The 24,315-nt window shown below is 62.0% G+C and overlaps 3 protein-coding genes across 10 annotated transcripts; all 3 read right to left on the bottom strand.

The window, feature by feature from the left end:
• Positions 1–122: 122 nt before the first annotated feature.
• Positions 123–12,222, bottom strand: WNK4 (WNK lysine deficient protein kinase 4). Of its 6 annotated transcripts, none has more exons than XM_079327974.1 (20): positions 11,635–12,218; positions 6,413–6,585; positions 6,012–6,232; positions 5,776–5,933; positions 5,159–5,247; positions 4,865–5,084; positions 4,485–4,788; positions 4,202–4,332; positions 4,064–4,131; positions 3,829–3,970; positions 3,631–3,747; positions 3,402–3,557; positions 3,041–3,098; positions 2,789–2,923; positions 2,074–2,654; positions 1,739–1,835; positions 1,199–1,625; positions 873–1,075; positions 655–752; positions 123–578 (listed from the first exon to the last, which is right to left on the bottom strand). In XM_079327974.1, exons 1-20 carry the CDS (start codon positions 12,076–12,078, stop codon positions 576–578), a joined length of 3,825 nt encoding a protein of 1,274 aa, XP_079184100.1. In that variant the 5' UTR covers positions 12,079–12,218; the 3' UTR covers positions 123–575. The 6 variants fall into 6 exon arrangements, with proteins under 6 accessions (XP_079184100.1, XP_079184101.1, XP_079184096.1 ...); XM_079327975.1 differs by having other exon boundaries at positions 522–575; positions 1,199–1,628; positions 11,635–12,167; XM_079327970.1 differs by having other exon boundaries at positions 522–575; positions 1,199–1,628; positions 5,159–5,933; positions 11,635–12,222.
• A 323-nt stretch (positions 12,223–12,545) lies between these two features.
• VPS25 (vacuolar protein sorting 25 homolog) lies at positions 12,546–19,554 on the bottom strand. 3 transcript variants are annotated; one of them, XM_079328035.1, is made up of 6 exons: positions 19,166–19,426; positions 19,033–19,086; positions 18,572–18,660; positions 17,991–18,066; positions 17,380–17,527; positions 12,546–13,947 (listed from the first exon to the last, which is right to left on the bottom strand). In XM_079328035.1, the coding sequence occupies exons 1-5, from the start codon at positions 19,383–19,385 to the stop codon at positions 17,415–17,417; spliced, it is 552 nt and encodes a 183-aa protein (XP_079184161.1). In that variant the 5' UTR covers positions 19,386–19,426; the 3' UTR covers positions 12,546–13,947; positions 17,380–17,414. The 3 variants fall into 3 exon arrangements, with proteins under 3 accessions (XP_079184161.1, XP_079184162.1, XP_079184160.1); XM_079328036.1 differs by lacking the exon at positions 12,546–13,947 and adding an exon at positions 19,433–19,554 and having other exon boundaries at positions 16,888–17,527; positions 19,166–19,311; XM_079328034.1 differs by lacking the exon at positions 12,546–13,947 and having other exon boundaries at positions 16,888–17,527.
• A 246-nt stretch (positions 19,555–19,800) lies between these two features.
• On the bottom strand, positions 19,801–23,009 carry RAMP2 (receptor activity modifying protein 2). Its single transcript, XM_079328037.1, has 5 exons — positions 22,230–23,009; positions 21,933–22,083; positions 20,819–20,932; positions 20,324–20,426; positions 19,801–20,206 (listed from the first exon to the last, which is right to left on the bottom strand). The coding sequence occupies exons 2-5, from the start codon at positions 21,991–21,993 to the stop codon at positions 19,951–19,953; spliced, it is 534 nt and encodes a 177-aa protein (XP_079184163.1). The 5' UTR covers positions 21,994–22,083; positions 22,230–23,009; the 3' UTR covers positions 19,801–19,950.
• Positions 23,010–24,315: the final 1,306 nt, after the last annotated feature.

Below are 24,315 nucleotides of genomic sequence, written 5' to 3'. Positions count from 1 at the left end.
ATCTCTTGGGCTGAGCCCAGCTCAGGATCTCGTCCCCCTCAGGGGCTGCTGGGGGGGATTTTCTGTTTTGCTCTTTATTGTCACACAGCCATGCGTCCTGCCCGACAGACACAAACGCAGACCCAGTTTGTATTCAATTCATGTTTATGAAAACGCTTTCCCAACACCAGTTCATAACAAAGTGCTCCCGGATCCTTTTGCTCCAGCAGGCGGGGCCGCGGGGAGCTCAGGCCCCTCCGCAGGGCGGGCGGGGTCCGGTGCAGGCTGAGGTGGTGGCAGGGCTGGGACAAGCCGGGGGTCCTCGGGGCGGGCTCAGCTCCTTACAGCCACGAAGGGTGGAGACGTGTCGCACATGTCCCCCAGCAAAGGGGCTGGGGACAGCAGGCAGACACCTGTGGGACAGGTCCACACCCGGCCAGCACTCCCATCCCTGCGAGTCCCACGGGTTCCCTGCTGCAGGCTACGCCAAGGGGAGCAGGGAGTCCGGGCTCTGCAGGGCTGACACTGCCCGCCGGGAGGTGCGGGCAGCAGGCACTTGCATGAGGTAGTTCATGGAATCATTCTTGGCCAGCCAGCTACTGGGGAGAGAAGCAGCCGTGAGCCGAGCGCCACAGGGTCAGCGGGGAACGCCATGGCATCGCCCCTGTCCCTTACCACGCGCCCGAGGTCGTCGGCGAAGGTGACGCCCTTGTTGAGCCGCTGCTCCTGCGAGCCGGTGCTGCTGCCGCTCAGCGAGTTACGGCGCATGATACCTGCGGGGACAACGGCCCTGAGGGAGGGCACGGGGCTGTGCAGCTCAGCCCGGGGGTCCCCGTCCTGCAGCCCCCACCCAGCCCGGGTGCCCTGGAGGGAGCGGGGAGCGGGGCTGGCACCTGCGGGCTGCGCCAGCTCCAGGCGCTGCAGGCTGTTGCGGCGGGAGGGGTTAAAGCTGCCCTTGGAGAGGCGGCGCTGGCGGCTGGACAGCATCGCTGCGGGCGAGACGATGCCCGGCGGTGGCTGCTTCCCCATGCGCAGGTACAGCTCCTCGATCTCCTTCTTCTGGGCGCTCTGCAGCAGCTGCACCTCAGCCAGGTGCCTGGGGAGAAGACAGGCGCTGGTAGCGGGGACTCGGGGAAGGGACAGAAGGGACAGCGAACTCCCACCCGGGCTGGGTTGGAAGATCTGTCGCCTCCCAGGTGCAGCCCACCCCCTTCCTCACTTCTGGCGCAGGTTCTGCAGCTCCTCCCAGATCTCCTCGTCCTCGCTCTCAGTGTCGTCGCTGCTCACGTAGGACAAGCTGCGAGGGTAGCTCATCCACACCTGGCTCAGCACGGCCTGTGGCACATTTTCTGTGCTCTCTTCCCCAGGGCCGTCCCCTGGGTCGCTCCCCACTGGCGCCGCAGGGACCGTGCCCCCCTCGGCTGCCACCTCCTCAGCCTTGGGGTCTCGCTTTGCTGCCTCCAGTGCCGCATCCGAGTCACTGCTTGAGCTGTGGCTTCTGTCAGGGAGCAGGGGTGGCGGGGAGCCACTCGCCACGGGCTCCGTGCTGAGCTGCTCTCCATCACTGCTGCCCAGCACCGGAGAGGTCACAGGCAGGTCCTTGGCTGGCACCACGTGGAACCGGCCCAGGACCTGGGGCTTGGCTTCTGCTGGGGACAGGGGCAGCTGGTGGGGTTCAGGCACATGGGCTGGCCGGGGCATTGCGGTGCCTGGCACAGGCACAGGCACACGGCACAGCCTTGGCCCTGCCCCACCCTACCTTCATTGATGGGCGAGAGCTGGGCCTTGGGCACGCTGGGGGCTGGTGCCTCCGAGATGATCAGAGAGTGGCTGGGCTTGGGGGCACCGGGCAGCACCTGTGGGCACCTGAGTACCATCAGCAGCCCCACCCCAGGTCCCACTCCAGGTCCTCTTCTCTCCTGTCCTGCCCTCTGTGTCCTGGGATCTGCCACCCACTCAGCCCTCCCTGCATCCCAGCGGCTCCAAAAGCCATGAGGTCCCATCCCAGTGCAGCATCTGCAGCAACCACCCAGCCCTCTGACACTGAGGTCCACCTAGAGTGGGCATGGACAGCCCTTGTACACCCACACTCACCGTGCTGCGCTCTGAACTCCCAGATGTGCATGTGCTTGGCAGCTGCAGAGCGCCCCCCATGGGCTCACTGCCTGTGGGGCACACTGGGGCTGGTGCCAAGGGAAGGGAGGATATGGGCACCCCAGCAGTGGGGACATCAGCTCCCACTGACTCCAGGATCCCACTGCCAGGTGGGACTGGCTTGTCTGTGCTGGTGGGGTCAGGGTAGACAAAACGTGGGGCACCCAGGACAAGGCTCTGCGGCCGTGGCAGCAGTGCTGGGTAGAGCTGCCCACCTGAGCTGGCAAAGGAGGAGACAGTGTGGGCCACGGTCATCACTGCCAGGGAGAAGACATTGGCCAGAGACAAGAGGGGGGCAGCGGGGGACAAGGGTGTGCTGGTCACAGGGGAGCTCAGAGGACTGCTGGGCTCACAGGGAACAGGGGATGTGGGGAGAGGCTGGGGGGATAGGAGGGCTTGGGGCAGGGTTGGGGGGACAGGGCCCCCTGGGGTAGTCTGGGGGGTCAGTGTTGGTGTCAGTGCTGGTGATGATGTGAGCCAGGAGGGAGTCATCGAGACGAGGGGCCAGGTCTGTGCTGAGCCTGCAGGGAGAGAAGCATCAGGAGCAGCTCCCCAAGGCCATGTCTTACCCCTGCCCAGGCACCCAGAGCCTGGAAACAGTGAGCAGCTGGCAGCCCCAGCGCAATGAACATGCCCACCCTGCCAGCACTGGTACCTGTGGGGGACCCTAGTGGCACTGGGGCTGCCAGAGGCTCCACAGGACTGGCCAGGTTGGTCTCTGATGGGGAGCGGCTCAGCAACGGCAGGACAGGGGACTGGACAGAGAGGCTGGGACTGGTGCAGCTCAGATCTGTGGCACAGGGGTGACAGCCAGGTTCAGCCAGGGCAGGACATGTCCTTTGAGACCCACCTGCCCTGCATGGGGCTTGGGGAGACAGGAAGGGCCTGCACAGGGGCACAGACGTACCACTGAGTGAGGATGAGGAGGAGATGGAGCGCGAGAGCCCCTGCAGCTGCAGGTCCACCTGCGAGAAGGATGAGCTGAGCCCAGCACTGGGGCAGAGGCCCCAGCCAGGCTGTGCAAAGCCCCTGCTGGGCCCCACCCTGGACCCACCACCTCTGGGAACAGGAGCTGGAGACTCTTCTGGGCTGGGGAGCACTTGGACTTGTCACAGGAGCAGGCAAGTGACTACAGGAGGACCCTGCACCCCAGGCCCCCCTCCCCCCTGGACTCCTTGGGGCCAGGCAGCATCCCAAGCCATGCTCAGCAGCAGCAGCAGCAGCAGCAGCAGCTTCCCCAGCGCTGGCAGGGCCAGGCTGGCACTCACGGGGCTGCCCACAGCACTGTCAGCCTCGGGGCCCTTGGGCAGCTCGGCGGCGCTGCGCCCGTCCTTGCGCAGCAGGGTCTCCACGCGGTGGATGATGTCCCGGATGCGGCTGATGAAGCTGTCCCGCTCCGACTTGAGGATGAACTCATTGTGGACCTGAGAGTGGAGGGGCCAGTCAGTGCCCAGCCCAGCCAGGCAGAGCCCACCTTCACCCTCACCCTGCTCTCACCATGGCGGCTGCAATTTCCTCCGGGTTGTCCCCGTCCAGGTCGAACTTGAAGGTCACCATCTTGTTGTTGTAGGTCTGCAGCTGGCACTCCACCACTCGGTCACTCTTGTCGTAGATCTGTGGGCAGCAGGGCTGGCTCAGCCCAGGAGAACCCACCTGGCCCCTGCCTGGCCCCTGCCTGGCCCCTGTGGCACTCACGTTGGTGATGCGCAGCCTGGAGCGGGCTCGGCGCCGCAGCAGCTTCCCCGAGGCTCGCTTGGGCGGCAGCTTGGCACTCTGCTCGCTGGCTGAGAGCCCCTCATAGCCATCACTCATGCCCGATGCCACGTCTGAGGTGTAGCTGCAGGAAGCCCCAGCAGATCCAGAGCATCAGCGTGGCCATTCCCAAGCGCCACGCTCCCCATCCAGCCCCTGCCCACCCCCCCAGTCTCACCTGTCCATTGAGGAGGAGAAGCCACTGGCGGGGGGCAGATGCTCCGTGGGCAGCTGCACTGCAATGCTCTGCAGGGAGAGGATGGGGTGAGCTGGTTCCACAGCTGCCCTGACCCCCCGCCCCTGGGGCTGTGCTCACCGTGGGGAAACAGCGCCCGGGCCGGCTGGGCGGGGGGCTGGTGGGGTCCATGGCCACAAAGCTGCGATGGGCCAGGTCTGGTGAGTCCAGGAAGCCAGAGGAGCTCAGGTACCCATCCGTCTCACAGTCGGCTGAGGAAGAGTGCTGGCATGAACCAAAGCCAGTCCCTTCCCTGGCTGGGCAGCTGGGAAAGGGCTGTGGGGCTGGGAGAAGCTGACAGACCCCCCCCACCCACCTCCTGCCCCTCTGCCCACCCTGCTGTTACCCCTCGGTGCCTACGCACAGGTGGCTGAGGAGTAGCTGGTGTGCCGGTAGGTAAAGTGCTGGTGCTGGTCAGCTTCGGGCTCCTCAGGCTCCAGGGGGAAGGTGCTGCTGAAGGCAGAGTCCCCAGAGCCAGGGGTGGCCAGGGCAGGCGTGGGGGCACCAGGTGGCAGCGGGGACTTGAGCTCCTCCTCTGGCTCTGCAGGTGATGGCGCACCCTGAGCACGCTTCAGCTTCTCCCGCTTGCGCTTGATGGCCACCACACGGTCCCGCACAGCCTTGGCCACCAGCTTGTAGTCAGCTTCACAGACAAAGCCCAGGACCACCTGCACGGGAGGGAGCTTGTCACTGCAGGGTGTAGGGACCCCACAGCCCCCAGGGCTCCCCCATCTCTGTACCCACCATCTCCTGAGCCACCTCCTCTGCCACATCCTTGTAGAGCTCAAAGAGGAACTCGATGGCGTTGTTGTCCTTGTATTTGCCATGCAGCTTCTTTGTGTCATCCATGCGCAGCCAGAGCTTGAGCCCAGACTTGACTCCGTCATCCTCCTCAGCCAGCTCCACGTGCACCCCTGTGTCCTCCTGGAAGAAGGAATGCTCCAGCAGGTCCTGGATGGTGTACCTGCAGAGGGCACAGCTCAGCGTGGGCTCAGGGCCAGGGGGGACCCTGCCACCCAGGCCCCGCTCTGCCCCCACCTCTCGTTCTTGTCCATGCGGATGCAGCCTTCAATGATCTCCTTCAGCTCAGGCACCTTCACCTTGTAGAAGCTGCTGGGCTTCAGGCCCTGGGGGAATGAGAGTGAGCACCCCCTGTGCCAACCTGCTGCAGCACGGGGCTCCCAGCGCCCAGGGAAAGACCCCCAGGGCCCCCCAGTGCAGTAGCTCCTGTGGCCAGGCCATGTGTGCCTGCACAGGCCAGGATGCCCCAGGGCTCTGAGTTTCCACCCCAACAGGCAGGAGCTGGCAGGAGCTGGCTGTGACTGGCCAGGGCAGCTGCAGTGCCCCGGGCCAGGGTGACCGAGCAGCCTGCTCCCGTTCCACCCCATTAACACACTGGCAGTGGCTGGTGCAGGGCCAGGGATGTGGGGTCTGGCCAAGCCATGGCCCCACCACCACCACCACCCACAGCTCCATGGCCTGGCAGAGCAACCCCTCACTGCCCAGACTATCTTTAGCCACACACAGCCTGCACAGTGGCACATTTTGACAGCAGCAAGGTCTGGCAGCTCCAGCTGCCCATCCCCCCAGCCCCATGCCCTGCCTGCTGTGGGATCAGCCAGCAGCAGCACCTGCAGCCGGGACCGGGGCCTCACCGAGGTGACCTTGCGGTAGATCTGGGCGGCGTTCTGGCACTCTGAGTAGGGGTACTCTGAGGTGGCCATCTCCAGCATGCACATCCCAAAGGCATAGACATCCACGGCCTCATCGTACTTCTCCTCGTACATCTCCGGTGCCATGAACTCGGGGGTGCCTGGGCGATGCACGAGGGCTCAGCCCCTGGTGCTCCCACCCCCTGCAGCCCCCACAGCTCCCACGAGCCCGGCCCCACCTATGACACTCTTGGCAAAGGAGGCTCTTTTGAGCGTGGCCAGGCCCAGGTCCCCAATCTTGACAGAGCCCGTGGGGCCCGTGATGAAGATATTGTCACACTTGAGGTCGCGGTGGATGATGGGGGGCGAGCGAGTGTGCAGGAAATGCAGACCCTTGAGGATCTGCCGGCTCCAGCGCTGCAGCACCTTCAGCTTCATCTCTTTGAAGCGCTTCAAATACCTGCCAGGGACCAACAGGGCTCAGACCTGCTGGGTTCAGATTCATGCCCCAGCCTTGGCTCCAGCCCACCCTCCTCCCATTGCCATGCCAAGCCCATCCGGACTCAGATGACCACACAGGGCAAGCAGCAAAAAGCATCCCAGCAGGGACCCTGTTCCCTCCCCTGCACGCCCCAATCACGTTTTCAGGGTGCCAGATGTCATGAGCTCTGTGACCAGCACGATGCAGATCTGCCCTTTGATGGTTGACTTCCAGGAGTCGTAGAAGCGCACGATGTTGGGATGCTGCAGCCCCTTCAGCATCTCCACCTCCTCGCTGAACCGCTGCCGCTCCGTCTTGGACAGTTTCCGTGTCTGTGGGACCAGTGAGGGTGTGAGAAGGGCACGTGGGGTCCTGCGAGCACGGGGGGTGCCCTGGCTACAAAAAACCCTCTCTCACATCCCCGTCCCCACTCCTACATACAAGGCAGAGGAGGTTTCTGTGGCCCCAGCACAGAGCTTGGGTCAGATCTGCTGTCCCCTAGCATGTGGCACACTCATGGCTGGGGCCACCCTGGACTGCAGTCCCCCACCAGCCCACCACTCTGGGTGGGTACAGGACAGATGGGGCACTAAGGAACCCATGCAGCTCCCCACTGCCCTGTGCTGGGGCTGCCCATTCCCATTCTCCTCACTCAGCCCCCAGCTGGAGCCCACCAAGCTGCCTCAGGGCAGGGAACGCCAGCCTGCAGCTGGAGGGGACACAGGGGGCTCTGCAGAAGCTGCTGCCATGCTGGCCTGTGCAGACACGATGGCCATGGCTCTTCTGCCCCACTGGGGCACCATCAGCCCTGGGCTCTGTGTAGCCGGGTGCTGGGCCAGCCTCAATGAGGCCTTTGTTGGGGAAAGCAGGCGGGGGAAGCTCCAGCCCAGGTTTTTCCATGTTCCTTCTGCTCGAGTTAATTAAAGTAGAAACACAAGCCGAGGGTGCTGACTGCAGCTGGGGCAGGGGCCAGCAGAGGGGACAGCCCCCTCATCCTGAAGAGACACAGCCCCAGGGTGCAGGAAGAGGGGAAATGCTGGCCAGAGCTAGAGGAGCCACATCCAGCCCCGAGTGCAGCAGCTGCGAGTGCTCAGCCCTGGGCAGGAGCAGGAGCAGTGGCAGCTCCACCACAGCCTGGGGTCCTGCAGAGCTCAACTGCTGCACAGCCTGGGAGCCTCCCAGCTGGGACCCCTGCCCAGCCCACATTCAGAGGCCAAGGAAACTGGAGCTGCCACAGAGCTCCCACCACCAGCGCTGCCAGAGCTGTGCTCGGCCTTTTGGCCAGTGGCCACCATCCATCAGCCCCGTCAGCTTTCGTAATATTTTCATTGCATCACAGGCGGCCCCATGGCTTGGCTGGAGCTGCTCCATAATCCCCCTGCATTTAATACACGCTCAGGGACAGGCTCAGCCCAGATGAGAACCTGAGCCTGCTGCAGCAGCATGAATGGGACCTTTCATAGGGAAGGAGGAAAACAGCACTCGAACCCCAGCACGGCCAGCAGCACACAGCAACTTCCCTGCCCAGTGCCACAGCCACCATCGCCCCCCTGGCCCCCTTCTCCCCACTGAGAGGTGTCCAGAGGCTTCACTGCACCCCACAAACCTGCAGGAGCATGAGGAAGCTGGCACAGGCTGTGAACAGGGGCAGGTGGGGAGTCATGGGTGGACACGGCTGTCCCAGCTCAGCGAGAGTGGACCCCAACTAGAGCAGTTGTGCCAGCACAGCCCTCACTGTGCCATGCCCAATTCCAGGCAGAGCCCCAGCACAAGACTCTCCCAGAGTGCTGGTGCCTGGAGTAAGGTCTGGGGGAGCCAAGCATGTCCCCTGAGCCTGTGCCAGGGCTGCTGGGCTCGCTTGGCATCATTCCTTCCACATGACCAAAGTGGCAGCAGCTCCCACTCCTGTGCATGCTGATACTCTCCCTGTTGAGTCCCATCGAAGCCCAGCCTGGCCACAGCCTGGCTGGAGGAAGGGCAGGGCATACAGGGCTGCCAGCACAGACATGGCACACACCTTGGGCACACCATGTCCTCTCCTAACAGCACCAGCACAGGGTGGAGGAGGACACTGGGGATGGTGGAATGGTGACTCTGAGGAGCTGGGTGGCAATGGTCCAGCCCATCCTGTGAGCCAGGAGCTGGCTGCTGAGGAGCCCAGCACAGCCAACACCAGGAGCTGAGGCCAGGGCAGGAGAAGGGAGGGTGGGGCTGAGTGGCTGAGGGGCTGTTGCCTCTGCAGCAGGAGGCTGTTCCCAGCTGGGCAGCGTGGTGCTCAGTGCACTCTGCACACCCACAGGGCTCTCCCATCCCTGCAGCCCTTGGCTGTCCTGCTCTCACAGCCCTCAAGGGCCCTGGCTCTGCACTGACACTTGCACTCTGGAGGGCATTCAGAGCAACACCATGGTGGGGCACAGAGCCAGAGCTGGAAAGTGCCCAGCACTCTCCCTCCAGCCATGTCAGCAGCCACAGGGAGGTCCTGAGCCCCCCACAGAGGAGCCAGCTTTCTGTCAGCAGTGGGTGCTAGCACCTCCCTGCCCTCCCTGTGGGTCTGCCCCACTGAGCAGGAGCCTGTGTGTGCTTGCAGCCACGTGAGCACACACACAAGGTGCCCTGCAGCCCTGGGGCTGCTGGCTAAGGTTACCTGCACAACCTGGGCACCGGAGCCAGGGGAGGCACAGCAGTGCCTGCTGCCCAGAATGCTCTTACCCACTGGGGAACCCCAAGGGGTTCCACAGGAAAATCACACAGTCAGGTATTTACAGCCCGACCCCACTCTGGGCCTCTGGTTTCCTCCCTGTTTCCTCTTTCCCCACCGCCTGCAGCACCTACGACAGAAATAGTGCCAGGCTAAAGCTGGAAAGCACAAACAGTGGGGCTGTGGACACACTGGGAGGCACAGACAGAGCTGCGTTCAGGAGAGGGGACAGGGATGGGCAGGTCCCCAGGGGGGTCTCACAGGAAGACAGAAGACAGGCAAAACCAGCCTCTAGCTCACCAGACTGAGGAGGGAAGGACAGAGCAAGGACAGCAGGGAGAGCTGGGGTTTGGGATTGGGATCCATCACAGCAGCTGAACCAGGTTCTCTGGTGCAGAACAGGTCAGGCCTGAGGTTAAGTATTCATTTGGAACTGAAAGGCAATAGAAGGAGAACAGTGAAGTGCACAGGACAAAGCTATTTTTAAAATGGCAGAACCACAACCATTTTTATTTGTGGTTCCAAATCCCGTATTTGTGTCACAGTGTCCAATTCTTTGCATGATTGCTGAAAAAAACAAACTTCTAAATGTCTGTGTCTGTGCTCTTAGCCCCTTGTGGGACACGGATTTGGGTACAAGAGACACTGGATAAAGAGCAGTCAGAGGAATGGAGCCAAACCCAGGGTGGGGAGGGGAGAGGGCTGGGGCAGAGGGGTGGCAGGGGCAGGCAGGGGTGGGAGCAGGGACCTGGCTGCACTCCTGGGGGAGGGTCATGTCTGCCAGGTCTTCCAGGGTCCCTGGCAGGAGCTCATCCTGGACCCCAACCTCTCACAACCACCTCCAGGGGACAACTGAGTGGCTTTTGCCACTCCTGCCTGGCTGGCTCGCTGGACCAGCAAGGGGGCCAGCATTACCTGCTGGACACAGCAGCATTTTGCTTCCCAGCTCCCTTTTCACCTCCATCTGAGATGGTGCAGTCTCATCCCCTTGGCAGCCCCTCTCAGGACAGCAGCACTGCCTGCACACAGCCACAGGGAAGAGCAGGGTGCAGGGAAAGGAGACACTGCCAGCCCTGCTGGGTGTGCCAGGCCTCAGGGCAGGGGAGCTGTGACATGGGGCTGAGACCCACAGCGAGGGACACAACGCCAGCTGAGTGGGAAGCACTGGAGACAGCTGACTCATCCAGAGAAGGAAGGTCCTGGGCTCACCAAGGAGAGCCTGTCCCAGCCAGTGGCTGCACCTGAAGGGACACAGGACTCACAGAGCTCAGGGGCATTTGGATGGAGCTGTGGGGCTTTGTCAGGGCAGGAGAACTGAGCTGGCTCTGAATTGAGCCCTCAACAGCTGAAGCAATTGTGCAACCCATGGGAGTGAGGGCAAATCTTCACCTTCCCCACTAAGAGGCCACAGTCAGCCCCTCTAGAAACCACCCACCAGTCTCTCAGGATCTCTTCTTGCTCTGCTGGGCTACAGCCACCCCAAGGACCCAGCCCAGACAGCTACCTGCAACTGCACTGAGCTTTTAGGAACAAGACAACAAACTCGCAAGACACGTTTTCTGTGTCAACAAGGACTTGGACCTTCCCACCACAGCAACCATCCCAGAGCCTGTGGGAGACTTTGGACTTCACCAAAGCCCCTCCCCAGGGGCTCCAAGGAGAAATGTAGCCCCACAGCACAGATGTCCCTGGGCACCTCCATGGACAAGACCAAGCTCATCAAAAGCATTTGAGGGGCAAGGGTGTTGTAGAGGCAACACTATCACCACTGCTCTCAGCATCCTGGTGTGAGGTTGCAGGACAGCCAAGGAGATGTGGCAGCAGAGAGAAGATGGGCACACTCCTCAGACACCTGGAACCACAGGTCCAGCTGTTTCCAGCAGAGAGCCCCTGGCAGCATCACAGAAAGCACAGACAGGTGGCCATTACTTCAGCCAAGGTCAAGCAGGCAGAGAGCACCAAGGTCGTGTCGTACCCTGCTCCCAGCTGACAGCCAGCCCCACCTCGCTGCAGGCACATGCCCAGAGCACTCCAAGGGCTATCGGAGCAAACCTTGGAGGCAGCTCCAGCACAAGCAGAGGCAGGCAGGCAGAGAGGGCACTGCTGCCCTCGCTGTCCCCCTGGAGGGAAAGCTGCGAGCTGGTGAGTAACAGAAAGACAGTGGGATGCTCAGCCCCAGATCTCCCTGTAAAGTGCCACAGCAGGGACTGGCATCAAGAACGTGGGCACCCTGACATACTTCATAGTGCAGGCAGCAAGAAAGCAAATGGAAAACAGCACGTGATGAGCAGGAGCAGCGGCAGTAAGCAGGAGTCTGGGTCCGGGCCAGCAGACCCACGAGGCCCCGAGGCACTGGCAGTGATGGGCACAGTGCAAGGCAGCGAGGGGAGCCCGCACCCAGCTCCAGCTCCCTGCCCTGCTGCTGTGGGGCACCACAGCGACCGGCAGAAGCGGAGGCTGGATGGTGCCTGCCCTCGCCGGCACAGGCTCCAGCCCGGGGAGGTGCCCCGCGGGTCCCACACAGCACCCAGCAGTAGGCAGCAGGGTCAGGGCCAGGGAGGGCTGCACACGCCAGGGAAACTGGACGGAAGAGGGTCCAAGTGCCTCTCCGGAGCCCCTTGCCCCGGGGCGGGGGCCAGTGGGTGGGGGCAGGTAAGGGCGGAGGCGCTGGCACGGGCCGTACCTGCAGCTCGCACCACGCCACCTCCACGGTGGTCTCCGTGTCCAGCCCCTTGTAGACGGTCTTGAAGGAACCGCGGCCGATCTCGATGTCGAATTTGAGGAACCGGCCGTCGGGGGAGGTGGCGACCGCCCGCGTCTCCACCTCCTCGCTCTCCGTCTCCTCAGGTTCCCGGAGCCCGACAGCGGCCGGCGGCGGCGGCGACCCCTCGCGCACTCCGTCCGGCGCCGGGTATCCCAGCAGCTCCAGCTCGGCCGAGCTCCGCCGGTTGAAGCGGGAGGAAGCACGTCGGGAATCGCGCCCCGAGGGCCGCCGGCTGCGGCTTCGGTGCGGGGCCCGTCCGGGGAGCCCTGGACCCGGCTCCGGCTCCGGTGCGGAGCCGCTGTCCGCCCGCTCCGCCTCGGGATGGGACATGGCTCCGGCAGCGGCGGGCTCGGCCGCCAGCATCGGCTCAAGCCCGGTCGGAGCGGCCGCTCCCGCGCAGCTTCGCACCCGCTGCCTCCGCCACCCGCAACCAGGAGCGACCGCCGAGACCCGGTTCGGGCACCGGCCCCGGCACCGCCACCGCCCCGCCCGGCGGCACCGCCCCCGCCCCGCCTGGGTCCGCCCCCAGCGACCGCCGCCCCCCGCCCGCGCTGCGCCACCGGCCCCGCACCGGCACCGCACCGGGCAGGGGCACCGCGCCGGGCAGGGGCACCACACCGGCACCGCACCGGGCAGGGGCACCACACCGGCACCGCACCGGGCAGGGGCACCGCGCCGGGCAGGGGCACAGCACCGACACCGCACAGAGCAGTGGCCCCGGGACTGCGCCCAGCCCTAGAGCTGCAGACACGGGCTGCGAGCGGCGGGCAAGCGCCCCGCGCCTCGGCACCGCTCGGGATGCCGAGATGTCCCCTCCCAGCCCGGGGTCACCGCCCGGCGCCCACCCGGACCCGCGCTGCCGCGGCTGCCCCCGGGGCTCCCCGCAGGACAGCCCCTTCCCTGCCACCGCCCCCGTGGGGCTCCGGGGCTGCTGTGACTGACGCAGCCGGAGCCGGGACGCAGGAACGTCTCTGGTTTAAACATTTCCTCGGAGTTTCTGGCTGGTCCTGGAGCAGCGTGTCCTGGAGCAGCCGAGTCCCACTGCCGGGACGCGAGTTCCCCCTCACGCTGCCCCAGACAATCCCGCTCGGGTTCACTACGGTCCGAAATCCTGAAATTAGGGTCACGCAAATAGGAAGAGTCGAAGGTGTGTGTCAGCCCCGCGGGAGCCAACAGCAGGACAAGAGCGTGTTGTCTCTCCAAGCTGAAGGAGAAGGTTGTTCTGCCGGTGAGGCTGTTTACACAAAACACAAAGCCATTGAGTCCACCGCTAATTTCTTTTCCCTGAGGTCAAATTGTTTCTACTCAACGATACCGGAAACATTAAGGAGTGGATCGACAAGAGAACACAGTCACGGTCTCCTAAACGCCAACCTGGCACCCGCAGGGTGAGGCCGGGTGACCGGGGCTGCTGACCTGCAGTTCGGCTGTGGCCACGTCCCGCACGGCTGCTCCCCACAAATCCCCGCTGGCAGGAGGGAGGGACAGGCGTTTAATGAAATGTTCCTGGCCGGCCTCTGTCACAGTGCTGATCACTGCCTTGCTACCCCCACCTGACCCAGCTCTTTCTGCCTGAAGCTTCCTCTCCAGCACCAGAGGAGCCAGCTACCTCCTTCCCAACAGGAGTTTGAGGGATGCCTCCCTGCCAAGAGCTGCTCGAGAAGCACTGGCCGGTGAGCAGGCAGCAGCAACCACATCCCCAGTCAGCCCTGCACTCCTTGGAGCACGAGGGGCACGGTCCCAGGTGAACAAGCAGTGCTGGCAGAACACCATGTCCAGCACCAGCCCTGCCTGCTGCTGGGGCACCGGGTGCCCATGGCCACTGGAGCCAAAAGGCCACAGGTGCAGTGCTTGCAATGGCCCTGCCATGAGTGACTCTCAGGTTGTGAAAAACAACATGGTTTTACTCAGCTCTGTTCAAGAATGCTCTTTGTTCAGGTGAGCATTGCCCAGAACCTGCCCACTTCTCAGCATTGCCTGAGGTCGTGCAAGTTGACTCTGTGGCTGCCCCCACAGGGGGTCCCTGCCAGGGCCCATGCACTGTCCAGGCCCAGGAGCACAGCCCAGACTGGCAGGGAGCCCCAGCTCTCCAACGAGAGACACAGAGCCAGGTAGGGATCTCAGCTTGGTCCCTGGCAGGCTCATGTCTCCTTATCAAGGGTTTCCATCGTGAAATGAGATGCCTTGGAAGATCCCAGAGGAGCAGGGGAGTGTCTCAGTCCAGTGAGGCCCCTGCAGACAGGAGAGGAAATCAGTTGGCTCCAACTGTCCCCTCCCACACCTTCCTTGTGAGAGGTCTGAGCAATTTCCTAAATGATCCCCCAAATGCCACTCCACACCAGAACTTGGTAGGAGGGAAGCAGCTCAGGCAGGGGAACAGGTCTTCTGACCTGGCCAGGAACACCAATCTGCAGCCAGCTTGGCCTGAAACCAGCAGGCTCCTTTTCCACAATCAGGCGCCCACTGCAGCTCCCCAGCGTTATCAGGGTGACATTTCTGGGCTGCAGGTGCCAGTGCCAGCCTCTGCTTTGAGGAACCGCCACAATCAGGGAACATAACCCATTTCTCACCTGCATTTGGCTGCCAGAAAAAGTACAGGGGACTGTGTAATCACTCTCCTTAGAATTAGATCATGAATCAAAGCCTTGCTCAGCTCCAGGCTCCACCAAGCCTCGCCAGGAATTGTCTGTTCTGATCCCAGAGTTTGGGGCAGGATCACAGATGGGTCTGGATGAAGGGGATGCACATCTGGGATGGTACAGCACAGGGTGCCTGTCCCAGGAAGCTCCAGGGACACTCAAGGCTTGTTTCATAGCTGGTTTCACCACCTCATACCCATGGGAACTTCTGTGTCTCTCACCCTAACTCATGTGAATTCAGGGAGGCAGAGATGGCACCCAAACTTCAGCTGTAGCTGTAATCCTGGCCAGATCACTGCACAGGATTTCCTCAGCCCAGAGGTGCAGATGGGACCCACCTGCACATTTATCCCAACACATAAAGTTATCAAACTGAAACAGCTCTTGCTCCCAAGCAGCTGCATAAAGTAAAACCTCTCTTGGAATCTTTCCTCCTTAACCAGTGGGATCCGAGTGTGCCCAGCCTGATAGTGCCTTATCTCAGCCCCAGCCCCTCTGAGCTCTGCCTCACCCTGGCCAGTGAGCCCTAATCACCACAGCCAGACATGGCAAGGGCCTCTGAGGGGCCACAGGCTGGAGGAGAGGGCTGTATCAGCCACCTCCCCATCCAAAAACATCCTGAGCCACCTCCTCCAGCAAGCCCCTCCCCAGGGCTGTGTGGCTGGGCAGGACAGCACCTCCACAGAGGCACATCTTCTCCCTCCAGGGCAGCAGCAGGAGCTGACAGTGGCACTGTGGGACCCATCCCACAGCCTCAGCAGTGACACCTCAGACTCAGCAGTGGCATCTCTCTGCAGCAGGACTGCCCAGCCCAGGGAAGCTGATCCCACAGGGTCCTCAAAGGCAAAACTGGATGTGGTCTCTGGTAACCAGCCCAGAGGGTTTGGAAAAGGAATTTTACACAATGTCCACTCTGCAGAGGGGACGTACTCTTCCTCCTTCTCCTCCCCCCCCTCACTGAGTAAGCAACTAAATAGGAAGCTGAAAAGGAGAAGGGAATTGCTGCCAGGAGTGCCTTGGAATGAAAAGCTGGGTTTAGGCTTATCTAATGTCACATCAGCCATTTCCTAAGAAGGGAGCAAATTTAATTAAGAACACAGACTCCCTCAAGGACAGCCAGGTTACATACAGCACTCCCAGCCTGGAACACAGTGCTGGGAGGTCGGCATCGTGCACAGGCAGCAGGAACAGACACTCCTGGCCCAGCTGCTGAAGGCTCATTGTTTGGGATCAAACACAAACACCTTCAGGCACAGCACCCTGCCCTCTGCAGGAGTACAAGAGCACAGAGCAGCCAGAGCAACCACAGAGGGCAGGGGCAATGAAGGGAGGAAGGGAGAGGCAGATCTTGGACATGGAAACAACCAAAGGGCAGACACTGGGAGCACATGAATCCTACAGAGAGACTTTGGTGGCTGCAGACATAGAGGGATGATCTCTGATCAAGCAGAGTTCTGGGCTGGGCAGAGCCTGTGCCAGTTGTGGGGACAGATGCACTGCAGGGCTCATGGCACACACCATGGCACAGCCTTTGCTGCTGGGTTTGCTCAGCACCATCTCTGGCAGGACCACGACAGAGCTCACAGGGGTGATGGTCCTCAGAAAGGAGACCACACCAGCTCATTGTGTCAGTGACTCTCACAAAGCATTCCTGGTGCCCCTGCCTGGCATTCCTGCCAGCAGAGAAGTGCTGGCACTCAGGAATTCCTCCACAGCACTGCTGAGCCCAGCATGGAGAGGAAGCCTGGGCTCCAGCCACAGTTCCAGAGCAATGTGCCCACACCAGAGCAGCACATCCCACCAAGTTCAGATCACTGGGCACCTGCTAAAAAACAAATTTTTACATTTCACAGCCCCTGGACTCCAGTATCTTGCCTACACTGAAAATTCCTCAACACTGACATCAGCTGTCAGGAACAGGTGAGCCAATGCCAGGTTGTTCCCAAGGGCAGGGAATGTCAGACAGGGGCAGGGAATGTCAGACAGGGGCAGACAGTGGGGTGCAAGAACCATCTGCTCTGCTGGACCCCCAGACTGACCACATTGCTCTGACCTGAGGTCACTCCAGCACTGCCCCCAACCTCTGCCAGTGACATGCACACACTGATGAGGGAAAGGTGATCCTGCCCCAACACAGCCATCTGCTTCCCCAGGACTGGCAGGGTCAGTGACTGCACCTGGGCCACAGCTCCTGACAAGTTGGGGACTTTGTTATCAGCACTGAGAGCCCAAAGCTGAGTCATGCCTCTCCCAGCCACAGTGGTACAGGGCTTACCTCATCACCTCTGCACAAACCCAGGGGTTTCCAGGAGGCTGCACATGCAAATTTAAAGTAAATGTTGAGAAGGGCAGCGAGGGCACCCACAGGCCACAACTCTGGCAAGTGGAGAAACCCACTTGTGCTGCTGCTTCCCACCCTGGAACCACTGCACTTCCCTGAGGCAGCAAGGAAATATGACTGAAGGGCAGAAATCTGGTGCACTGCTCTGTTTTGCCTCTGATGGAAAAATAAAGATAGATGAAAACAGCCAGGTTGCTCTATAAATACATCTCATTTTAATCACCTGAAATTAATTCCCTGGCTTCCCCCAGCCTGCTTGGCAGCAAGGGCATTTCCTTCTGCCACTGAGGGCTTCCACAGCATAGCAACAATGGCCAGTCCCCTCCTCCTGCCTCAGCCCCTGGCACTGCAGCAGGACTGCAGGACCCAGGCACGTGGCTGGCAGGGATACAGGGGGGCTCTTTCAGGCCAAGCTTGGCCAGACAGCTGGGACTGCTCTGAGGCCATCACAGGAACCAGCAGCAGTCCAGTTTCACTTCTGGGTGGTCCCCCTCAGAACTGCCTAGAGCAGCTTTAGCCTCTCAAACACATCAACAGGGAGAACAGACAGACAGAGGATCTCAGGATATTCCTAAGTCTTTGGAAGAGTTTGCAGACTCATCTTGCCCCAAGAAATCCCAAGATGCAGCTACTTGCAGTCACAGTTTGAAGCCAGGCCCAGAGAGCAACACTTGGCAGTGAGACCTGAGACTGCAGCAGGGAAGGGGAGGAGGTTCCTGTCAGAAGAACTTGACACCTCGGCCATCATCCAGTGTGATAATTTCAGCCTTGTGCTCCTGCTGCAAGGCCTGCAGGGCACGGAGCAGTGTAGCCTCATCCAAGCCATGAAACTCTAGGGAAAGACAACAGGACAAAAAAAAAATAGCATCAGGAAACAAACAGGTTTGTGAGGTCCAGGGACTGGAGGCAGCAATGGTGAGGGCTCTGAAGGGCACCATCACACTACAGCAAACCCAGAGTCATGGCTACACTGACAGGCTCATCATCTCTGCTTCAGGAACAGAGCCTAAAGGCCATCAGACAGCAGAGCAGGAGCTTGTCTTGAGAAAAAAACACCCCTCACCACACCAGATAAAATGCTGGGCACAGGGCAATGAAAATGCAATTACAGAGGGGGACATTCCTGCAAAGTGATAAAAGCATTTGGAGTAGTGCCAATAGTGGGAAAGGGTGAGTTTGCATCTGAGATTTCAAAATATTTAATCCACAAAACTGTAACCTGGCAATCAACTGTTTACATGCTCCAATCCAGTGTGCTCTGAAAACCTACTCCAGAACACAAGCCCCAACTTTACCTTCATTCTCTGTGTCATCTCCACTGGCCAGCTCGTACAGTGTGAACACAGAGTTGGTCAGGCCATTCCTGGACACCTGGAAACATGAAGGCAACATAGCAAATTTTATCCATGTGGCTGAACATCCTTGTCTGATCTCTCCTACCCCCTGGAGTGTGTAACATGGAGCATGCACAGCACTTGAAAAGCAGAAGAACCCTGGACATGCTGGGGGAGAGGGGTCAGGAGGTGCAGCCTGAGGGAATGAAGACAGGCCCTCTCCTGCTGCTCTGCTCTTCCTGCCTGTGTGTTTCACAGTGAGAACTTAGGCCAGATAGAGGCCAGACACAGACACTGCCCTGTCCTCACCATGGGACAGCCAACAGCACTGGGGGTGGACAAACAACACTCGCCACTCACACTGCAGCTCACAGCAAGTGACAAGCTGCTAATGGATCCTCACCTCTCTGAAACAGAGAGAAGTGCAAGGAGAAGGGTAAAAGCAGTGAGGAAGCAAGCAGTGCTTTTTTCCAAATGGCAGCCAGGACCCCCTGTCCTCATGGACACAGCCTGGTGTGGGTGTGCAGCCCCTGTGCTCTCACCCATTGATAGATGAGCTTTCCCCATTCTTCCGGCCTCTTCCACATGATTAGAAAGCTGGTTTTGTTCTTATCTAACCATTCCAGGTTCCCTAGAAACAATAGGGAACAGGGATTGAAGCAGAGCACAGGTCCAAAATAAGGATCAAACATGCAGATTTCAGGGCATGTGCCAGACAGTGCAATCGGAGGCAGCTTCACAGAGCAGCCCCTGCCCTACAGTTCACTCCGACTTCCTAAATATTGCCATGTCTACAGAAAGGGATTTCTCTTCCCCGCTAAAGCAGCCTGCAGAGGCAGGGCTGGTCCCGCGGAGCCGCGAGCAGCCCGGGCAGAGGAGGTGACCGGGCGGGGACACAGCCCATCCCCGCGGGAGGGACAAGCCCCGGCCCGGGACGGAGCCCAGCGGCTGCTGCCCTCCTTGCCCTGCGGGAGGGGCACGGACGGACGGACAAGGCACCCACCGTTCTTGCGGAGCTCCTCCAGCACCACCTGGATGGATTCCAGCGGCAGCTTCCCTGGGCGCGGGTTAAGGAGGCGTGGGCGGAGGCGGGGGGAAGGGGCTCGGGGGGCGCGGGCACCGGGCCCAAAGGATACGCTGGAGGCGGTGGTTGGCGAAGAGCGGAATGTCCTGGGCCTCCCGTACCGTCATGGCGGGCAGCCGGTGCTGCTGGCTGTAGGCGAGCGCCAGCGCGCACCAGGCCGCCAGCTGCTTCTGCCGCGTCTCGCCGTTGGGCTGCAGCCTGCGGGGTCGCGGCACCGATGCACGGGGGCGGATGGGCACGGGCACCACCGGCCCGCGCTCCCCGCCCCGCATCCCCCAGCCCCGGCCCCGGCCCCGGTCCCAGCCCCGGCCGTGCTCACGTGAAGAAGGGTGGGAAGCTGTACTGCCAGGGCCACACGAAGCTCATCGCCGCCACCGGAACCGCCGCCGCCGCTTCCCGCCCCGCCCCGCTTCCGGCACGGCCGCGGGCCCCGCCCCCGCCAGCAAGACCCGCCCCAGGCGGGGCCACGCCCTCCCCGGTGTGCCACGCCCCCTCGGAGCGGCCACGCCCTCGTGCAGCCCCGCCCCTCTCGCCGAGGGCGGTCCCGGTTCTGGTGCCCCGTGTTGGTCCCGGTTCCCTGCGGCAAGCAGCTGCCGGCTGACCCCTGCCAGAAGGGCGCTTGCGGTGGGATCTCGCCCGGGCCGGGGCCGAGGAGGGATCGGACGACCGAAGAACCAGCGCCAGGCGTGGGGGAAGAAACGTTTAATCCCGAGCCGCAGGGTGGGAAAGGCGCAGGAGGAACCGGCCGCCTCAGCAGCGCGGGTTGGTGGCCCCGAGAGCCCACCGGGCGGTTCGGGTGCTGGGGCGGCCCCGCAGCCGCGGGACGGGACGGCAGCTCTAGGCCTGCGCCTTGCTATCCTTGCTGCGCCAGATGACCAGGGTGACGAGGAAGGGGATGAGGCAGATGGGTGCGATGATCATGGCCAGGAGCACATCTTCGGGCGGGTCGAAGTACACCGGGTGCTCCAGGGTGCAGTTGTGGAAGTAGCGGTGATGGCTCTGGAAGATGTACTGCTCTGCCAGTGCATTGGGGTAGCTGTAGTTCAGGCGTTCAGCCCAGAACTCCAGGCAGCCCTGCAGCTCGCTGTAGGGCCTGGGAAGAGAGCCGGGACATCGACAGGATGGGACACCAGAGGCACAGTCCCCTTCTGGACTGCCCAGCCCCTGCACCCTGCTACTGGAGGGGAAGGTCCTGCTGCCCTATACCTACCTGCTGATGACTTTCCACTCGCACAACTCTGATGTCCTCACATTCCTCATCAGGTCGACAAAGTAATCCCAGCACTGCAGTGTGAGGTCGGTGTAATTCCCGTCTGTGAGGAAAGGTGCTGAACATGAGCAGCATGCCTCTGCCCACAGTGCACCCCTGCCTGCCCCTGCTACCAGGTGACACCTGGCATATGGAGCCCTGCCCTGGCCGGTGGGAGAGACATCAACATAGTGAGAGATGGATCCCACAGCAGCCCTGAGATGCTGCCTGGAGACTGCAGCAGCCCAGGGCAATACCAGGGCCACAGGGGGAGGGCAGGCTTCTGCTGGCTGCCCCCACTGTGGGCAGTGGCAGGGAGGGCTTCATGGCACAGGCCAGCTATTTTTGGGGTGGCTAGAGTAAAGGAGGGATCATTCTGTGGCACAGAACCAACCCTGGCCAGGGCACTGTTTGTCCTACAGTGCTGCCCGGCCCTCGCTGAACTCCAGCACTCACACATGGACTGGGCTGTCCCGTTGGACATGGCCATAGGTGGGCTTGTCCCAGCATCCTGGCTGAAGCTTGTTGTCACTGTATCCGTGTGGACTGTCTGAGTGTGTCCCAGGAGCACTGCAGAGGGAGAGACACAGGCTAAGAGGGGACATAGAGTCTGGGGGAGGTAAGGCTGCTGACAGGGCTCCATGTGCAGGAGCTACCCTGGCAGAGGCTGAGTCTACATGAAATCACTGCTTTTGGGTGTCCCTCAGGGGACACTGGAGCTGGCAGGTGGGGCACAGAGAGCCAGAGCCTGGCACATGCTGGGGCTAGGGCGTCCATCAGGGGCTGTGGGAAGGGCTAGCCAGTCTGCAGGCAGCTATCCAAAGGTTTGGAGGGGCTGATTAGGGGCTATGAACCATGGGCCGTGGTCACAGCATGGGGACAGACTGGGGCCCCACCCATGGGGAGCCAGCGTGGTGCTGCATTGCAGCCGGACAGGGCTGGGGCAGGAAGAGGAAGCACTGGCCATAGCACAGAACTGCAGGAGAGCCCCTCTGCCTGCCGTCAGTCCCACACCCAGCACAGCCTGCCAAGGGCTTAGGGCATGTCTTGCCTGGCCCGTGGGAGCCCCATGGCTCAAGGAAACTGCTCGATCAATCTTCCACCCTTAGCTGCGGGTCTCTAGCGTGGGGCACTGCTGCTGGCTCCACGCTGAACTGCCAGAGTGGGCTCTGCCTGAGCACTGGCCACGGGGTGTTCCTGGGCTAGTACACTGCTGTGGTAAGGGCACCCCACCCTGTCCCGATCTCTGTTCCTGATGGTCCCATCCAGCCCCTCTGCCTCGGCATACGTGGTGCTACAGCTCCTGTTCCAGCCCGGCTCTTTGCAGGGCTCCCTGCCAGAGCGTGGTGGGAGCTGCCCCACAGTACCTGCGGCTCACCTGCCACTTCCCCCTGGCCATGCGATAGCTGCCTCAGCTAACCTCAGCGTTGACAGGCTGGTTCCATCTTGGGGTGGGGCGATGGGGCGGGCTGAGTCAAGACCCTGGCCCCAGGCCCCACGAGTGGGAGGGCGGCCACGTGCGGGCTGGTTCGGGGTGCGGAGCCCCCGGGGCCGCGCCCCGCGCACTTACCGCAGAGCAGCAGGAGCCCTTGGGAGAGACGGCGGGAGCTCTTGTGCGCGCGCGGTGCCATCCTGCCAAAGCCTGCCGGCTAACGACCGGGACAGGGATTTCAATGGAAATAACAGGAAGCAACTCCTTTCCTCTGACAGGGGCAGTTTGACTACAGGAGACGTGTGAAAAATGAGATTGCTCAGTGCTGCTCTGAAGCGGCTCTCCCGGCGGGACCCTGCGCTGTCCCGTGCGGTGCCGGCCCCCGCGGGCATCGCTCCCGCACCCCGGCACCCACGACGCCCGCGCCTCACCCACCGGCCTGGAGGATCCACTCCTTGCACAGCACGTCCAGCGTTACGAGGCCGCGATTTGTTTACTTGTGTATTTCTCTTTAATCCTGTCTGGGCTGGGTTGTGAAATCCCTCGTCTCCTGCGTGGAGGGCAGGCAGCCCAGCAGCGGGGGGAGTGGACGGGAAAGCACAATGTCCCCGGACGGGCGCTGCCGCCCGGGAATGGGGACGGCAGGGGAACCCACGGCCCCAAAACCGCAGTTTCTGGTTCACACAGGCACCTGCCCCGCAGGCAGCACTGCCGGAGCAGCCCCAGCTCCTGCCCATGGCCAAGGAAGGAAGGGTGAGGACACAACCTACCCCCAGGCACGAGGCCGAGGAGGTGGGGAGAGGGCAGACACTTGGCCGACCCTGCCAGTCCTTGGCCACAGTGCCTTCCTCCTGCACTGTCCAGCCTGGCGCCTGCTTGACTCTGCGAGAGCCCCCCCTTCCTGGAGCAGTTCCCGCCCAGGGGCCCATGTCCCCCCTCACTGAGGGTGACTTCAGCCCGCAGGTCTGCTGCATTCCCACACAGCACCTGGCTGAGGCTGGGTGAGCTCCTTTCACACCTGGCAGGGGCAGAGTGCAGTCCTGTCCTTTAACAGCCGCCTCAGGCACCAAGAGCAGGGACTGGAGTGCATTGCAGGGACCCTCCCTGCTGTGGATCGCACTGGGCTTCAGCTCCACAGCAAAGGTCCTGGCAGAGCTGTGTGATGCCTCCCAGCCTGCAGCAACCACCTTCTGCGGGCGAGTGGCCACATCTGGAAGTCATCCCCAGCACTCCAGCGGCTGCAGCCTGGAGCCCCTGGTCGCTCTTTCTGGTGGAGCCTCCAGGCGGGTGGCAGGAGCCTCTGCCAGGGAGACACCCAATGATCTCAGCGCGGCCCCAGGGCTGGGATGGCCGCCCCCCTCCTGGGGCGTCCGGAGGGGATGGGCAGGGACAGCACGGTGGCTGCTTGCCAGGAGCCTGGGCTCCCCACCCAGCCTGGCATCCCCGGCGTTCCCTGCCAGCCCCAAGCTGAGGAGCAGAGGAAGGAGATCGGTCCGTGCAGGGTCAGTTGCCTGGGACTCTTCACCCAGTGTTCCCCTCAGGCAGGTGCCCCATGTGCAGCCTCCCCTCGTGCCACTCCAAACCTAAGGAATCCCAAACTCCCCATCCCTGCTTTGAACTCTCACCCTCAGCCCTCTCCTCCCACTCATTAGCTACCAGGACTGGCTGGGAAGGAGGCTGTTTCTGGCCCCTCAAAGACCTGATGGGCAGCTTCTCCCTGGGATTTGAACCCCTTTCCGGGCTCTGCTGAGTGTGAGGGCAGCTGCAAGGGGCATGAAACAGCTGAGCCCCTTGGCCACAGCCACTCTGGGGGGCCAACTGCCCAGCGTGGGGAGCTTGGTCTCTGTGCAGCTGGTGAAGTATTCAGCCTGCACCTGAAGGAAGAAGGTGTTGAGGATGGCCCCAGGCCAGGGCAGGAGAGCAGCTGGCCAGCTGCTGGGTGCCACTGGAGAGCTCACTGTAGGTGCTGTGGAGGGGACAGCATGAGGCCAGCCTGCAGGGCTGGGGACACATCCCTGCGATGGCCCTGCTCTGAGTGTGCGTGTGGCACTGCTGGTGCTGATGCTGAACCACCTGCTGATCTGGTCCCAGCGGCAGTGACTTCCCTTGGGGATGGCCATGAGGGTGACATGGAAGGGGGCCCAGGAGCAGAGGGAGATCCAGCCCTGATAGGTGTCCTAGCAGTGGGCTGGTAACCACCAGCACCTCCAGAGGTCCTGCAGGGCACCAGACAGACCCTGGGATGTCGCCCCACTCCCAGCTCTCCCCCCAGGTGTCATTTCAGGAGTGATGTTTGCAGTCAGCCCGGACTCTGCCCAGGATGAGGCAGGCATTCTGATTATTGTGCAGTTCAACACACAGCCCTAGGGGTCCCACACTAGGGCTGCCAGGGCTGCCTGTGACTGTGAGTGTCCCATGGGCTCAGCCAAGCCAGGAGTGAGGCTCTGAGGTTTTTGCAAGCCCCAGCATAGATTGCACAGGTTTCTCTGAGGTCTGCAGTGGATGGGGAGGACAATCAGGA

Source organism: Erithacus rubecula (genome assembly GCF_903797595.1).
Source record: "Erithacus rubecula genome assembly, chromosome: 27".
In the NCBI taxonomy this organism is placed as follows: domain Eukaryota; kingdom Metazoa; phylum Chordata; class Aves; order Passeriformes; family Muscicapidae; genus Erithacus; species Erithacus rubecula.
The sequence above is the reverse complement of the archived record's forward strand: the minus strand, read 5'-3'. Positions and strand labels throughout refer to the sequence as shown.

What these genes read in the sequence shown, in the direction of transcription:
- WNK4 (XM_079327970.1), bottom strand. Translation starts at nt 12,078, where the DNA reads ATGCTGGCGGCCGAGCCCGCCGCTGCCGGAGCCATGTCCCATCCCGAG. An exon ending in TGGCGTGGTGCGAGCTGCAG is followed by an intron (nt 6,586 to 11,634) that starts GTACGGCCCGTG and finishes CTGGTCCCACAG; the next exon opens with ACACGGAAACTGTCCAAGAC. An exon ending in CTGCAGAACCTGCGCCAGAA is followed by an intron (nt 1,076 to 1,198) that starts GTGAGGAAGGGG and finishes TCTTCTCCCCAG; the next exon opens with GCACCTGGCTGAGGTGCAGC.
- VPS25 (XM_079328035.1), bottom strand. Translation starts at nt 19,385, where the DNA reads ATGCGGGGCGGGGAGCGCGGGCCGGTGGTGCCCGTGCCCATCCGCCCC. An exon ending in CGCCAACCACCGCCTCCAGC is followed by an intron (nt 19,087 to 19,165) that starts GTATCCTTTGGG and finishes ACCCGCGCCCAG; the next exon opens with GGAAGCTGCCGCTGGAATCC. An exon ending in GAAAGCTCATCTATCAATGG is followed by an intron (nt 18,067 to 18,571) that starts GTGAGAGCACAG and finishes TCATGTTTCCAG; the next exon opens with GTGTCCAGGAATGGCCTGAC.
- RAMP2 (XM_079328037.1), bottom strand. Translation starts at nt 21,993, where the DNA reads ATGGCACCGCGCGCGCACAAGAGCTCCCGCCGTCTCTCCCAAGGGCTC. An exon ending in AGGGCTCCTGCTGCTCTGCG is followed by an intron (nt 20,933 to 21,932) that starts GTAAGTGCGCGG and finishes CTCCCTCTGCAG; the next exon opens with TGCTCCTGGGACACACTCAG. An exon ending in GAGTGGAAAGTCATCAGCAG is followed by an intron (nt 20,207 to 20,323) that starts GTAGGTATAGGG and finishes CTCTCTTCCCAG; the next exon opens with GCCCTACAGCGAGCTGCAGG.